A 14,878-nucleotide genomic window follows, 5' to 3' on the forward strand; every position below is an offset into this window, starting at 1 on the left:
CCATCCATCCATCCATCCATCCATCCAATAATCTCAGTCCCTCTGCCCATCTCTCCTCTCTCACATCCATCCATTGCCCATCCATCCATCCGCCCTGAGGCCCACAGCCCTGCAGGGCTCACCATACCAGTAGAGGACCATGGCCAAGTCATTGAGACCAAGTCATGCAGGCAGAGGACACCCCAGCACCACCACACCGCACCACCCCATTCCAGGACTTCACAGGGTCCCCACAGGCCGTGACAGGGACTCAGCAATCACTGCCATTAACGGCTGGTGGCCTTTGGGGACAGTGTGCAGGGATGTGCCAATATCCAACGGGGCTGAAAATAGAGCGTGTGACCACATTGGCTGACTGCAATTTCTTCATCTCTGGGGCTCACGTCACTGCTGTCTCATGACTCCTGGAAAACAGAGAGTGGGACAGGAAAGAGCTCATAGACGTTGCAGGAAGCCGAGGGCTCACAGCTGTACACAGTGGAGACACGCAGGGATGTCGGATGAGTGCTGGTCCCTGCTGGGCGAGGGACCCTGCTGCTATTCATAGTGGTGGTGTCAGGATGGTGGCAGCTGTCTGGCCCGACTTCCTGCCCCAAATGTGTCACAGGACTGCCCCGAGTGTGTCCCCATCCCCTGGGTGACATCAGTGCAGCAAAGCCATCACCTGCTGTGCTGCATCCCGAGCAGCTGCAATGAGGACAGAAGTGCCACCAAGCTGCCGCTTGGGGACAGGTTGTAGGGTGGTCCCAGCTGCAGCCAAGGTGCACTCAGAAAAAAAAAAAAAAACAAACCACAAAAAATAGGACTTTTATTGACAATTAAAAAGTGTGTACAACTTGAAAGGGGCCGGGGGAGCCCCGTTGCCCCCCCCCCCCCCAATGCAAAATGGCTGGGACACCGGGCCACCCCAAGGGGGCTGTAGTGCTGCCCTGACCCTCCTGCGGCCCCCAGGAGCATCACAGCCACCACCCCACGCAGACACCCACATGGGGACAGGCAGCACATGCTGTCACCTCTGCTGGGGCTGTGGCACATCATTGCTCCGGAGACCCCTGCTCCCCACCACCCCAATCCCCTCCGTGGGACCCTCTGCACCCTGAGAACACTGGGCAGGAGCCCAAGGCAGAGGAAGGCAACTAACTCTGCAACTAACACTGTCACAGCAGTGTCCCCCTGCGTGTCCCCCCCATGGGCAGAGTGATGCTGAGCCACCGGGCTCTGCCCAGCACCAGGGAAAGGCTTAGGAATGAGGACCAACAAACACCGTGCTGGGGACAACCCTGTGCAGGAGGGGACTGGCACGGTGTCACCGCACACCTGGCCACTATCTGCTGCTCTCCTGGCGCTTCTGCAGCAGCTCGATGACCTCCGTGATGCCCTCCTCAGGGACCTGTGGGGACAGAGATCTGTCAGCCCCACTGGGGGACGCGGGGAAGCCGCGGTGCCACGTGCCGGGCTCACCAAGGCGTGGTCGAAGTTGAAGGTGCTGATATAATAGGCTGAGATGTCAACAGCAGCCAGCGGCTCGGCGATCTGTGCCACGATGCCACACTCATCTGGAGAGGCGACGAGACCATGGTGTCACCAACATGGTGACACACAGTGGTGGCAGAGGAGGGGTCCCCAAATCCCTGTACCCCAGTGCAGACCCGCGATGGCACTCACCAAAGCCCAGGGGCTGCCCACCGATCCTCACCATCCGCCAGAGCTCCCCGCTGGAGCTGGTGAGCAGCAGGTCGCTGGGGAACCTAAAAAGGGGGGAACTGAGCATGGCAGAACCCCAGTGCTGGGCGGGGACACCCGGGGACAGCACCTACTGCTTCTGGGTCTCTGCATCCATCACGATGGAGATGTAGCCCTCGATGAGCGAGAAGGAGAAGAAGGTGATGGAGTCGAGGTCACCAGCACTGGGTTCCTTGGGGGGGCTGCGGGGAGAGGATGGCACAAGGACCTCGAATCAGGAAAAGCGTGCCATTGGGACAGCTCCAAGGGTGCCACTGGGGCATCCTGGTGTCACCCAGGGGTGTCTCAAGGTGGGAACAGAGATGGCAAACTTGGGCAGCTGAGTTTGCAGGTGGTGGGTGCCCAGCCCATTTACAAAAAGCCCTTTCCTCTTTTGCTTTGTGTGGCTGCACCACATGGCTTGTCTCCCCAGGGCTCCTGTCCACAGAGGTGGCAGCAGGGCTGGCAGCACCCAGCGGTGACAAAAAGTTAGCAAAGTGCACGGGGAGGTCAAAAAGGGAAGGAGTAAGTGAGGCACAAGGGGTGACACTGGTGTCCCCAGCGCTGTCACTCACCTGTGGGAGTAGAAGAGGACATCGATGAGCATGGTGGCGATGGCAGGCAGCGTGTCGGGTGCCACCGTCAGGATGCAGAAGCGGTTCTGGGGGCTCTGCACGGGGTGCAGCGTGGGGCTGGGAGCTGCGGGGCAGAGCCACCAGCTGTCACCGGTGCCCTTGGGGACAGCACCGCAGTGCCACCACGTGGCCACCGCGGCCAGCAGCGTCCCCCGGGGCACCGCAGGATGCCAAAAACGCAGCGGTCCCCAAAGCACGGGGGTGTCTGCAACGGAGCGTCCCTTGGGCACCGTGCCACCTGGGGACGAGGTGGCCTCGGGGACATCCTGGTGCCACTCACCCGACTTGGGCTTGAGGAACCCATTGCTGGTATCATCACATGGGACCGGGATGGATTCACCATTCTCCTCCCTGTAGATGTCAAACTCCCCGGCCAAGGTGTGAATGACCACAGGCAGGTCCCGCTCCCGTACCTGGCAGTGGCGTGGCATCACCGTGGCTGTCCCCAAAGATCAGCGGGGTCCCCACCATCTCCTACGTGGCCCCAGGGCCACGTGGCACCGTCCCCACGGAGCTCACCAGGATGAAGTCGGTCTGGTAGGTGGAGAGCATCAGCACGGAGACGTGGTGCTCGGCCAGCGGCGCGATGACGGAGCGGGCGATCTTGGTGACGCCGGTGGCCTGGCAGCCGGAGGGCGCACAGCCGTTGGAGACGACGCTGAGCACCAACCATGTTGAGTCTGCCACCTGCATGAACTCGGAGGGTGGCAGCTCTGTATGGGAGAGGGGAAACTGAGGTATGAGATGGGGCTGTGCTGTGTCCCCAAACCTGCCAGGATGCCAGCAAGATGGGACAGCAGGTAGCAGTCTGTACAAGGCTGGGTGCTGGAGGGGGCAATGGCCTGCTGGGGACAGGGTAAGGGATACAGGAGTGGATGCTGAGGGTGGCTGCCTGGGAACAGCAAGGACATTGTGCCCAAGGCACCACACGGTGTAACACTACGTACATCCCTGCTCTGATGGCAGTGCAGGGTGCTGAGTGCCAGCATATGGGGAAATGATTCGGTGCTGTCCCCATGCAGCAAGGGGCAGTGTCAGCTCCACACATGGGACTGGGAATGCTGGTACGAGGGACAAACCTCCCAAATCTGGAATGTGCCTCTCGTCCTGCACTTGCAGAGCTGGCTGCAAGTAGGTGCAGCACGCTAAGACCCTGGGGCTGTGCACATCTCCCACCCCATCCTCTGCCCCTGTGTCACACCGGAGGGGACGTGGGACAGCCTCACACCGTGCCCAGCTCTGACAAGCCACAACCCATGAGGCTGAGCCCGTGCTGGCAGGAGGCCAGGGCTGCCTCCCAAAAAGCTGCTGTTGTTGGCAGGGAATGAGTGTGCCGGCCGGTTCCTTCCTGCCCCACACCCGCTCCCCAGGAAGGAACGGATCAGGGCCACGCTGTTCCTTCGACACCCTGTGTTCCCGAGTGGGCACCCCCAGACCTCACTGCCCAGTGCTCAGCAGCAGCCAGGCAGCACCGGGCTGAGACCATCCAGCTCATTGCAGCGACGAGGGAGGAGTAAGGCTGGATCCGGAGTTCTCAAGCCCAGGGTGCTGGCAGCCGCCTGTTCCTGTGCAGGAAGCGCTCCCGAGGACGGGGACCGCGGGGCCGCATCCCCACTTAATGGCTTTTCAACACCCACAGGAACCAGGGGCCACAGCGGGGGCTGTGACATCATGGGTGCCCCCAGATGTGTCCCCACGCCTTGGGGAGCAGCCGGCCCCAGATCCTCATCCAGCCCCAGTGCCGTGAATTATAACACGGGGCTGCCAGCACCCCACGGGGTGACCCAGGGGTGCTGGCAGCCCCCCAGCCCGGCGCCGTGCAGCGCCTCGCAGCCATTGTTTGCTGCTTCCCGCCTGCCCCTCGGGATCAAGGAGCGTTTGGCCATAAGGCCCCACATAAAACAATGCGTGGGGATCGGCCCCGGTTCCTCCGGCAGCAGTGGGGAGCTGGGCTGCAGCCGGGTGGGAGCGTCGCACCACAGCCGAGCTGCTGACCTTTGCTCCTCGGGGCGTGAGCAGGAGATACAGCCCGGCCAGGGGGGTTTGGAGCACAGGATGGGGTCAGGATGTGCCCCCCAGCACAGCCCGTGGGGTCAGACCCCCGCAGCAGGGCTGCATTACACGGGGATATTGCCCAGTGCCACCTTCCAGGGAGAGGGACTGATTTAGAAGGGCTGAAAGACCCCCAGCGTGCCCTGATGGAGGAATATGGGGATATGGGGATATAGGGTTATGGGGACGGGCAGCATTCCCACTCCCCACCCCATCCCACTGCAGAGGCACAGCCGCGTCCCCGTGGCTGCGGGCAGCACCGGAGCAGCCAAACTAGGAGAACCTGAGCAGGGCAGTTCCCTGCTGACCGCGGAGCTCCGAGCATCGCGCAGCTGAGGCCGGCCACAACTCGTCGCAGCAGTGGCAATACCTTTGAAGCCCTCCTCGTCCAGCATGATGGTGTAATCCTCGGGGGTCTCGGTCAGGCTGAAGAACTTACACCTGCCGGGACACAACGCGGTGCGGTGGGACCGAGAGGAGGAGGAGGAGGAGGAGGAAGGGGTGAGGAAGGGAAGCGGTACCTGCAGCGCTGCGGCAAGAAGAGCAGTTTGAGCAGCGGGTGGGTGTAGAGCCACAGCCCGCGGCGCGCCAGGGACAGCACCCGAACGCGGTGCTCCAAGATGTGAAGGTCCATGGCGGCCGCGCCGCGCCGCACCGGGGCTCCGTGAGGCTATAAGGGCCGAACGGGACCGGACCGCCCCGTCCCGGCACCGCCCCGGGATGCGGGAGGGGCACCCGCCCGCCCCGCCCCGTCCCGCGACGCTTTGGGGAGCTTTAGTCCCGTATTCAGCCAAGCCGGGGGGGATTCGGGATCCGCGGATTTCAAGGGAGGGGTGGGATGCAGGAACGCGGGTTCTTCCTCGCAGCCGCTCCTTCGTGGAAAGAGGGATTTTGGAAAAGGGGAGTGGAAGTTTTTGCACCATTCCTGCCTGCAGGGAGCACCATTTTGTACGTGGAAAGCAGAGAACTGAGGCTGAGGGGGTGGAGGCGGGGGGAGCCGAGCTGTTCTCGGCTCTGCTGGGAGACGGGCGGCCGGCCGAGAAGCCCCGGGGCTGGAGGTGACCTCCAGGTGCGTCAGCAGAGCTCGGCGTCTCTCATCTGCGCTTCAAACAGCGTTGGCCCCTGGGGCTGGGAGAGGTAGCAAGGTGGGTCACCTCCCTGCTATGTCCCCACCGTGCCCCTTTCCGGGACACTGGGGTGGGACGAGGGACAGCCATGCTGATCATTGCATGGGATGTGCAAGAGTTCTCCTCCATTTATAGGGATGCTGCCACTATTCGATGCCACCTCTGTCCCCACAAGCCACCAACAGGCAGGCAAGTGAGGCCCCAAACCACGCTTTGAGTGGACACAGGGAGCGTGAGCAAGAGCTGGGAGGGGATGTCCCAGTTCTTGAGCCCTGTCATCTCCCCCCATGGCACCCACGAGAGATGTTGAACCCAAGGAGCCGCACACGCTGCGCCTTTACACAATCCTGCTTTATTTCCCCTTTGTACAAAACCACGTTGCCCCGCTGTATTTTACAAAGCCTCCCCCTGCCCACGGCGACGGGGAGGGGGGGTAAGAGGGGACCCCGCAGCGGGCAGCACCCCCAGCCCCGGCTCACCTCGGCCCTGCAGGGCACGGGGTCTGCCATCAAATCCCGCTGCCTCCGGTGCGTCCCGCCTGCAGTTCCCAACCTCGGCCCCCAGCCTGCAAAAGTTACTGCCACGGAGGAATAATAAATAGGCTCAGTGAATAGGTAAATTCATACTACATATTGGGCTACAGCTTGATACATCCTCACTAGATAAAGAGGAGAGGAAGGGGGAGCAGCGGCTGCTCCCGACTCCTCACGTACCCCCAGCCCCAAGCAAAGGGGAACTGGGTTTGGGTTTGCCCCGACAGTGTGGGGCAGGCAGGGGATGGGGGGAGGGATGCAGGAGACGTGGGGTGAGGGGATGAGGAGGGGGGCTCGTGCCTGGCCCCTGAGGGGCGGCAGGGGAGCTCGGGTGGCTCAGCCACCCTGTGCCAGGGCTCCCACCACCGTGGTGCCAGCACCCTGCAGGGCTGGGGACAGCAAGGCTGGATGCGTCCCCGTGTCACCGCGCTGGGTTGAGCTCCCATCGGTCACCACACGGGACCCTAAATGGGCACCCAGACGGTGCCCCCACGGTGCCACACGAGCCCGCTTCGGCCACGTCCTGCTCCCTCCAGCCCCGAGCCCCCGTCGCCAGGCGCCACGAGGGTCCCCTCCCACCCTGGGGTCCCCTCCTGTCCTCGGCCACAGAGGGAACAGCGTCCTGGAGCCCGGGTCCGAACACAGCCCAGCTGAGCCCGGCCGTGGGGCTGCGCCGGCCCTACAAGTACGTGTCCTCGCTCTCCCGTGAGCACAAGCTCTCCTTGGACTGGTGGTGGGGGGAGCTCTGGGGGTGCAGCAGCTCACGGGCAGAGCCGGGAGCCCCGTTGCCCTCAGCCCCGGGGCTGTTGGTGGGACTGCTGGAGGCCTTCTCACGGTTTTTCTCCTTGCTCTTACGGGCCTTGGGCACTGGGGCAGGCCCAGGGGGGACGATGATGGAGGGCACGGGCTCCAGAGCCTTGCGGGTGGGGGGCTCGGCCTCGCTGATGGCCTTGGCACCGTGCAGGCGCGGGGGGGACTTGCACTGCAGCTCCCCATGTGTCTCACGCCACTTCTTCAGCTGGATCAGGTGCTCCCTCTCAATCTGCCGCTCTGTCACTGGCAGCTCGATCACCTGCAGGGAGAGAGCTGTGCTGCCAACGTCTTTCCCTTGGTGACAGTGCCACCCCCCCCCCCGGAGCAGAGGAACCCCTAAACCCGGGAATGTGGGGGACACGAGCTCTGCCCACCCACGGGCACGCAGCCCCAGCATGGCACTGGGCCCCATGGCACCTCACCTCCTGCACCAGGAAGGTCTCCTGCATGATTTTGGGGCTGAGGGCCCTCAGCCGCTCCATGGTCTCGTACTGGCCCTGGCATGACTTGAGCTTGTCTGAGGAGCCCAGGGTGTGTTTGAGCAGCACCAGGCCCACACGAAAAATGATCTTCACCCCTGCAAGTGGATAAGTGAGGCAGTGAGTGGCAAGAGGGATGGGAGGATATGGCATGGAGGACACCTGCTCAGCACACGGCCAGCAGGTGCTGCTAGCAGCCAGGCACACATGAGGATAAACACTGGTATTTGGGACAATACAGCCCATTGGGAGTTTGTTTGTATAAGCACTGATGCAAGCTAACTGGAGGGACACCTCCCATCAGCTCAGGCTGCTGAGCCCCACCCAGCCTGGCCTCACCACCAGGGATGGGGAACCCACAGTTTCTCTGGGCAGTCCAAGCCAGGGCCTTACTACTCTCTAAGCAAAAAGCTTCTTCCAAATATCTCCCCCCTTTCAGTTCAAAGCCATTACAATTTGTCCTATCACTTCACTCCCTACAGCCCCTTTAGGTAATCAAGGCCTCAGCAAGGTCTCCCTGGCACCTTTCCTTCTCCAGGCCAAACCACCCCCTAGCAGATGCTGTCCTATGCCACATCCCACCCCCAGGAGGACGCAGCCCTTACCTTCACAGAAGAACATGTCCCAGACACGCAGCACGGAGCTCCAGGGCAGCGTGCGAGAGAAGGCGCACATGAACCACTCCGTCATGTACAGGATGGGGTCAATCTTCTGCTTGCTCAGATGCTTGTAGGCCACGGGTGAGACCTTGTGCAGCAGCGAGAAGAGGATCTGCCCGTCCAGCTGGATGGCCTCCTGCAGGGACAGCATTGAATGACCCCAGGCCCTGGCTCAGCCCTGGGATCAGCTTCCCTGTGCCTGGCCCCCGTCTGCCAGGACGACCACTGTTAAATCTGTGCCCCATGGACAATGGCAGCAAAGCTACGCTGAGCTCCGAGTGTGGGAGTGCCCACGCAGCCCTTCTTGCTCTGTGCACGGAGCTGTGGGCCCCTCACTCACCAGCTTCTCGCTGTAGTAGCCGGGGAGGTACTTCTCACAGATCTGCACCAGGCACCAGAACGCTTGCTGCAAGCCAAGGGACAGCAGGTGAGCTGCAGGCACCACCAGGGGACAGCCCTGCAGCCCCATTTTGCTCCAAGGCCCTGCACAGCTGAGGGCTGTGCTTTGGGGCAATGCAGTGTCATCAACTGAGCACTGGTGCCAGCAGCAGGTCCCCCCATACCTCGGCTGGCATGTGCATGAGCAGGACAGCAGCAATCGGGGCCTGGGCCTGGCAGTAGCCCTCCTCTGGGCGGTACAGCGTGTAGGCCTTCAGCACCCGAAACAGGTCCTGCTGCCTGCAGGAGGGAGGAGATGTGAAGGGGGGCATTTGGCACAGCCCAGCGTCCTCCCCACAGACCCAAAGTGACACCACTGTGTCAGGTGCAGCTGCTCCACTTACCCGTGGCCTCCGCGTGAGACAAACATCTCGTGGAAGGGGAACTGCCGATGGAGATCCCGCTCGATCACATCCAACCACTTGGGCTCCCCCGGGAGGAGATCCAGCTCCTGGGAGGAGAAGGTTGGGGTGAGGGCACCAACCAAGCAGCAGCCCCATTCCAGCACCAGTGGGGTGTGTATGGAGCTGGAGCCACCCCAAACATCTGCCTCATCAGCTCGTGCTGCTTGGGGCGCTCCTCAGAGCTGCAGGCACAGGAAGGTCCCCAGTCACACTCACATCAAATTTGCCAACATTCTGCTCCAGCTTGACCTTGCTGCCGGAGAGGTACTGCCACGCTCGGCCCCGCAGTGAGGGTGGGATCCCCTTCTGGCACCGCAGCCGGATCTGTGCAGGGAACAAAGCTGTCAGGGGAGCTGCAGAGAAGCAAGGAGCACCAAGAGTCCCGGCGCAAGATGTGGGTCGGGCCAGCACTGCAACCCCCATTCCAGGGGATGTGTCCTTGTAGCGCTGGAGACAGGGTGCCCAACCACGTGCTGTGCTGACGCACCTGGGCAGCCCAGGGTCTCCTCAGCCCCTTCTCCCCACCCCTGCTCTCAGCATGCCAGTAAGAGCTGCAGGGAGGCGTCTGGAGCTGGCTGAGGTCATGCAGCCTGCAAACAGCTCTCAACAAGCCTAGCTCTGCCTCAGAGCAACTGGAAAAGCAAATGTCATAGCCAAGCAGGGAGCGGCTGGCTCCTTCCCCACACCACCATGGCCCAGGCAGAGCAGAGGACTCCACAGCCCTACCACGGCCCCGGGGCAGAAGGGGCAGGCTCTGAGCCCCCGCGCTCTGTGCCCAGTCAGCCCCAGGTTTCCTTGGCACTGGCCAGAGCAAAGTCCAGGCTGGGCAGCGTGGGTGCCAGCTCTGCAGCACAGAGCAGACACACTTAACCCTGCAGCTGCCACCTGAAACCAGGCTGCGTCCCTTCCTGCTCCCATCCTGCTCCAGCCCTGGTGAAGCAGTGCCACGATCTCCCTGTGGTCCCATGAAATGGACACTTGGAGCACAAAGCCCTGCACAGTTCCAACACAATCCCCTTGCCTCACTTCCTCACTTGGGTGGCACACACCCTGTGCCCGAGCAGTGCCAGGGCTCTGCATGCTGCAGCCAACAGCTCCCTGAGGCACCGCAGCCCTGGGCACCGCCTGCCTGCCCAGAGCTCACTCTCCCTGTTTGCCAGCGTAACTCAGGAGCAAGCACTTACGTTCCCAGCACGGTGCTGACGCCATGCTCCCTGCTGCACCCTCACCACAGCACTGCTTGTTTACCCACTTGGGCCCTGGGAGGGCTTTGTGCTCGCAGGAAACACCGTGGGCAATGCCCAAGGCAGCCACGGGCAGCTCGGCCGCTGACAGCTCCTGCTTCACTCCCCTTCCTGCTGGCAAAGCAGCCAGGAAGGAAGCCGCCTTGCTGGGAGCTCAGGCTCGGTTGAGCTGTGCAGCTGGGGCAGGCTGAGCCCTCCAGGTCCCCCCAGCTCCAAATTTTGGTCCTGCCATCGCCCCCCGCATGCCCTTTGGGAGACCAGGAATGCATACAGGCCGGGGGAGGCCACAAGCAAAGTGTCGCCGGAGCTGCCCATGTGTCTGCACTCCCACGGGCTGGCTGGAAAGGGCAGGGAGCAGCGCGCAGCACTGGCACCGTTCAGCGTGGTGGGATCTGAGCCAGGACAGCTCCATTTCAGCATAGTGGAGAAGCGCAGGTGCGAATGAGCCATCCGGTTGCAGGGCCTGAGCACAGAGCAGCTCTCTGGAGCAGCCCTCTGAGGCTCTAGGCTCCGACCATGCTGTAGGACAGAGCGCATGGAGCTCCGTGGGGACCTCCTGGAGCTCAGCCTGGGCACGAGGAAGCTGTCTGCCAGCAGCACAGCTGCCGGGCACTCACCAAAGCCAGGAAAGCACGCAGAGAGCAGCGCATAGCATGGGCAGAAACAAAGCGCCCGCCTGCTGCGTCCCCAGAAGCTCTCAGCAACCCTTTGCAAGCAGCCAAGAAGCAGATGAGGGATTCCTCTGCGGGGTCACCAGGCACCGAGCGGCGCCCAGGGAGTGCCACAGACAGCTCCAAGTAGGGGCATGGCACGTCAGGGTTATGCCACCCTCCAGCCCTCCCCACCTCTGTCAGAGGCACGGCAGCACCCGGGGCTGCGTTCCATCCCTGCTCCATTCACACCCTCAGGAGGTCGGGGAGCACCAAAGCAGTCCTGCACGGACTGAGCCTCCTGCCCAGCCCCAGCTCACAGGCTGCATCCCGCACATCAGCTTCCACCATTTCCTACCCGCGGCCTTTTTTGTTGTTTTGTTTTCAGCCTGCAAGATGCTCAGAGCAGAAGTTTCCATGACCTAACAATTCCCATGGCTGCACATAGGCAGCCAAGCCAGCTCTGGGAAGCCGCAGCCCGGCAGGGAGCAGCCGTGAGCAGCAGCAGCCGGGCTGGAAGGGGAACAGCCCACCTGAGCCAACAGCATCACCCAAAGGCAACACAACTGTGGGGACCTGCTACGTGTGGGATGCACTGAAGTCTCACTGGGATGCTGCCGCACACAGCTGTCCCTCCCTGCTGCATGGAGACAGCAGGCGGGCACTCACCTTCTTGTGTTTTTTGGCCATCCACTTGTCCCAGTTGTTGAGCATGTCCAGCCACTTGGACTCACGCTGCCGCAGCACCTCCAGGGGAACCTCCTCCAGTCTGTGGGGCAAAGGGACATCAGAATGACTGCGAGCCTCGTACCCAACATCCCAGAGGCCACCCGTCCCCAGGCTCCCACACAGGAGCAGAATGTTTTCCTGCAGTGCTTAGCTTTGATGGATAACCCCAAGGGGCTGCCTGCTAGTGTTTCTGTGCTAGCACAGCCCCTCTGCGGGGTCAGCTTGTCCCTGCAGGGTCTGTCTGGTACCACATCTCTGGGCAGCCCCATCCCAGTGGTGCCCCATGAGGTCCCACGCAGGGTCAGACGGGGCCAAGCACGATCGTTTCCGTGCAGCCTCCAATCAGCTCCGAAGGGCTCTGCCAGCACGGGGACCATCAGCACGGGGTCAGGCAGCTCCGATGTGGGGAGCTGGGGCTCAGAGAGGCGTGGGAAGCGGGAGGGATGCTGGATGCCGGGCTGGCCCATTGCCTGCTGGAGCCACGCCAGCACGGCTGGGAGCCGTTAGCAGCCGACAGCAAGCCGGCAGCGGGCGACACGCAGGGACGGGTGCCACGGGGACAGCCGCGGGATGACAGCTCGGCCCTTCCCGGCGTCTCTACTGCCGGAACGCTCCGGGTGGGTGCAGCCGCAGCAGCTTTGCGGCCCGTCCTGGATGGATGCCGCCCGACGGGACCGCCCGGCGTACCGGAGAAGGAACGGACGGACACAGCCGGCGTCCTGCAGCTGACACCCGCCCCGGGCACGCAGCCCTAACGCTGACCGCCGGCCCAACGCCCGCACCGGGAGCGCCTCGAGAAGCTACAGCCGGGAATCGCCGTCCCGTCCCGGCGCAGCGCGATCCGTCGCACCACGGGGCCGCCACCCGCAGCGCCGCGCCCCGGGCCGTGCCCGCCGTGCCCGCCGGGCGGTGCCGCTCCGCCACAACGGAGGGACCGGGAGCCGCGGGGTTCCCGCAGAAGCCGCCTCATCCCCGGCGGCGAACGGCGGGCAGAGCCGCAGGCCTCGGAGGGCGGAAGGAGAAGGGAGGCCCTGGCCGGGCGACGGCGGCGGGAGGAGGGCCGGGAGCAGCGGGGAGCGGCCGGGCGGATCTCCGAGCGGATCTCCCAGCGGGTTCCCCTGCGCTCTCCCTCCGCTCAGCCCCGTTCCCCCCCGCCCGGCCCCACTCACGCTCCCTCGGCGCTGCGGCTGCCCACGATGAAGCCGAACTTATCGACGCGGCGCTCCTCGGGGCCGCCGTTCACCTCCGAGTCGGAGCCCAGCGAGCTGAGCTCGTCGCCGCCCGCCTCCGCCAGGCTTTCGCGGGTGCCCGCCAAACCCCGGGCGCTGCCGGGCGAGCCGGGCCCGCCGCCCCCGCGGCTCTTGGCCATGGCGGCGGCTCAGCGGCGGCGCGGCCGCTCCTCCATGCCGCGGCCACGGCGGCGGCCACGCCCCTCGCAGCCCGCCACGCCCCGACGCAGCCACGCTATTGGGTGAGACGAGGGGGAGGAGGCGGGAGAAGCGGCTCGGCCAATCGGAGGGAAGTGCGGTCGCGAGGGCACGCCCACCCGGAGAAGGGATTGGATGAGAGGCGCCGGAGAACTGTCAGTCAGAGCGCCGCCCTCCTACTCCGGGCCCAGTAGTGGCAGAGAGAGGGGCGGGGCGAGCGGGCAGCGGTGGGGGGGGGGGCCGGGGGCGAAAGGATGGGCCGGGGGCATCGGGGGAGGGCTGGGGGTACAGGGATGGGGTAATGAGAGTCGGCTGGAGTGGAACTGGGAGACATTGGGATGGGACTGGAGGCACTGGAACAGGAGCGGGGGAGAATGGGGTGGTACTGGGAGAGCATTGGGGCCATTAGGGCTGAACTGGGGGCACTGGAACAAAGTTGGGGGTGCTGAGATTGAGCGTGGGCCACGGGCAGTGCACGAGGGAGAGGAGGGCTGAGGGCAGGAAGCACTGGGACAGGGCTGGACCCTGGCTGAGCCGACCCTGGCTACATAGGGCCAGTGCTGAGCCCACAGGCACTGCAGTGCTACCCCATACTGGGGCACTGGGTCCACTCCAGGAGCTCCAGGACCCCACCAGCCCCTGGCCAGGATAGAAGGGCTGTGCTCACAGCCTCCCAGCACAACCACTGTCCCACCCCAGAGTAGCTACCAGCACCTTGTGCAGGTAGAACGGGCCGGGCTAAAAATAAAGCCCAGTGGGTGCAGCAGGGCCCAGCCCAGCCCTGGGTGACACTGGGGAACTGCCTCAGCTCATGCTGGGCCACACCTGCAGCCCCCAGCCCTGCAGCCCAACCCTTCTCTCACTGTGAGCCAGAGCAGTGCCACCTCCAACCAGTACTTGATTTCCTGCTAACAGCAAAAAAAGTAGAGATTTGTTCACGAGGACCCTTCACGGAAGGGGACAAAGCACCAAAGAACCCAGCACAGAGCTCAGCACACCAAACCCTTTCCCGATTTTTCTGGCACGCTGCACCGCAGGTCCTTCCCACCAAAGTGGCAGGCTCTGATAGCAGTTGTTTTGTAGGCAAGATACACGCGGACGGACTGCTACAACGTTTATCTGTGCTATTTAGATTGGCTCACTGCTGGCAGGGCTCCATGCCAGCTATTTCCAGCGCTTCAGCACAGAGCCTGCGGCGGGTTTTCCTGCCGGAGCACAGCCCTGCCAGGCTCGTAAACGGGGCTTGGTGCTGCTGGAGGCTGGGAATGTCATCCGAGCAGCAGCGTGCAGCCCAGCCATCGAGGAAAGCACAGCAGGGAGGAGCAGGTTCTTGCACAACATCGTTGGCACCAATTGCCAGAGAGAGAAGAGCTGGGTGACCTTAAATGCAGTCCCATGATGCTCGGGTCCTGAGCAGGATGCAGAAATGAGACTTCTCCATTTTGAAGCTTTCTTTGCAGTTTTTGTCAGCTGTGGGAAACACCGCTCACTAGCTAGCTGTGTGCATGCTGCTTTCAGCAAACCTCTGCGCTGCAATGACTCCCAGCTGCATTGCCTCGTTAGCTTTGTCTTCAGGACCGTACGGAACTACTGTCTAGCTTTGAAGTGCAAAAGGAAAGTACTTACAGCACATCCACTTCCCACCCCAACAGCCTGCTGACTTGTGCCCGTGGTAATTCAGCATCCTGCAGCACGGAGGCTGTGTTGGTGTGGACACGTGGGCAGCTGTCAGCTGGGAGCAGAACCACAGCCACCTGTGTTGGGCTCGTGCCTGGCACCTCTGACAGCACTGCGCTTCCGCTTCCTCGGCTGCCTGGAAGCAGGGAGCACTGAGTGGGGTGTGGGATGTTGTCTCTTCCCTCCTGCTTCATCACTCTCTCCCCTGAACACAAAGTAAGGTAAACAGGATATTCCTGTAATGCCTGAGCACCTCCAATAAAACGAACACCCCCTTCCTCCCCTTCAC

At 63.1% G+C, this 14,878-nt stretch overlaps 2 protein-coding genes across 2 annotated transcripts; both read right to left on the reverse strand.

Annotated features, from left to right (window-relative positions):
• Positions 1-872: 872 nt before the first annotated feature.
• Positions 873-5,066, reverse strand: CASTOR1 (cytosolic arginine sensor for mTORC1 subunit 1). Its single transcript, XM_042828900.1, has 9 exons — positions 4,931-5,066; positions 4,780-4,850; positions 2,877-3,070; positions 2,638-2,770; positions 2,298-2,421; positions 1,818-1,925; positions 1,666-1,748; positions 1,462-1,556; positions 873-1,390 (listed from the first exon to the last, which is right to left on the reverse strand). The coding sequence occupies exons 1-9, from the start codon at positions 5,041-5,043 to the stop codon at positions 1,325-1,327; spliced, it is 987 nt and encodes a 328-aa protein (XP_042684834.1). The 5' UTR covers positions 5,044-5,066; the 3' UTR covers positions 873-1,324.
• Positions 5,067-5,869: 803 nt separating this feature from the next.
• Positions 5,870-12,854, reverse strand: TBC1D10A (TBC1 domain family member 10A). The gene is made up of 9 exons (XM_042828862.1): positions 12,655-12,854; positions 11,426-11,525; positions 9,079-9,186; positions 8,803-8,909; positions 8,584-8,698; positions 8,361-8,426; positions 7,967-8,156; positions 7,305-7,459; positions 5,870-7,141 (listed from the first exon to the last, which is right to left on the reverse strand). The coding sequence occupies exons 1-9, from the start codon at positions 12,852-12,854 to the stop codon at positions 6,749-6,751; spliced, it is 1,434 nt and encodes a 477-aa protein (XP_042684796.1). The 3' UTR covers positions 5,870-6,748.
• Positions 12,855-14,878: the final 2,024 nt, after the last annotated feature.

The sequence above is a fragment of the Centrocercus urophasianus genome, unplaced genomic scaffold (genome assembly GCF_019232065.1).
Source record: "Centrocercus urophasianus isolate 14NV4802_14NV808 unplaced genomic scaffold, USGS_Curo_1.0 seq_30, whole genome shotgun sequence".
Classification (NCBI taxonomy): domain Eukaryota; kingdom Metazoa; phylum Chordata; class Aves; order Galliformes; family Phasianidae; genus Centrocercus; species Centrocercus urophasianus.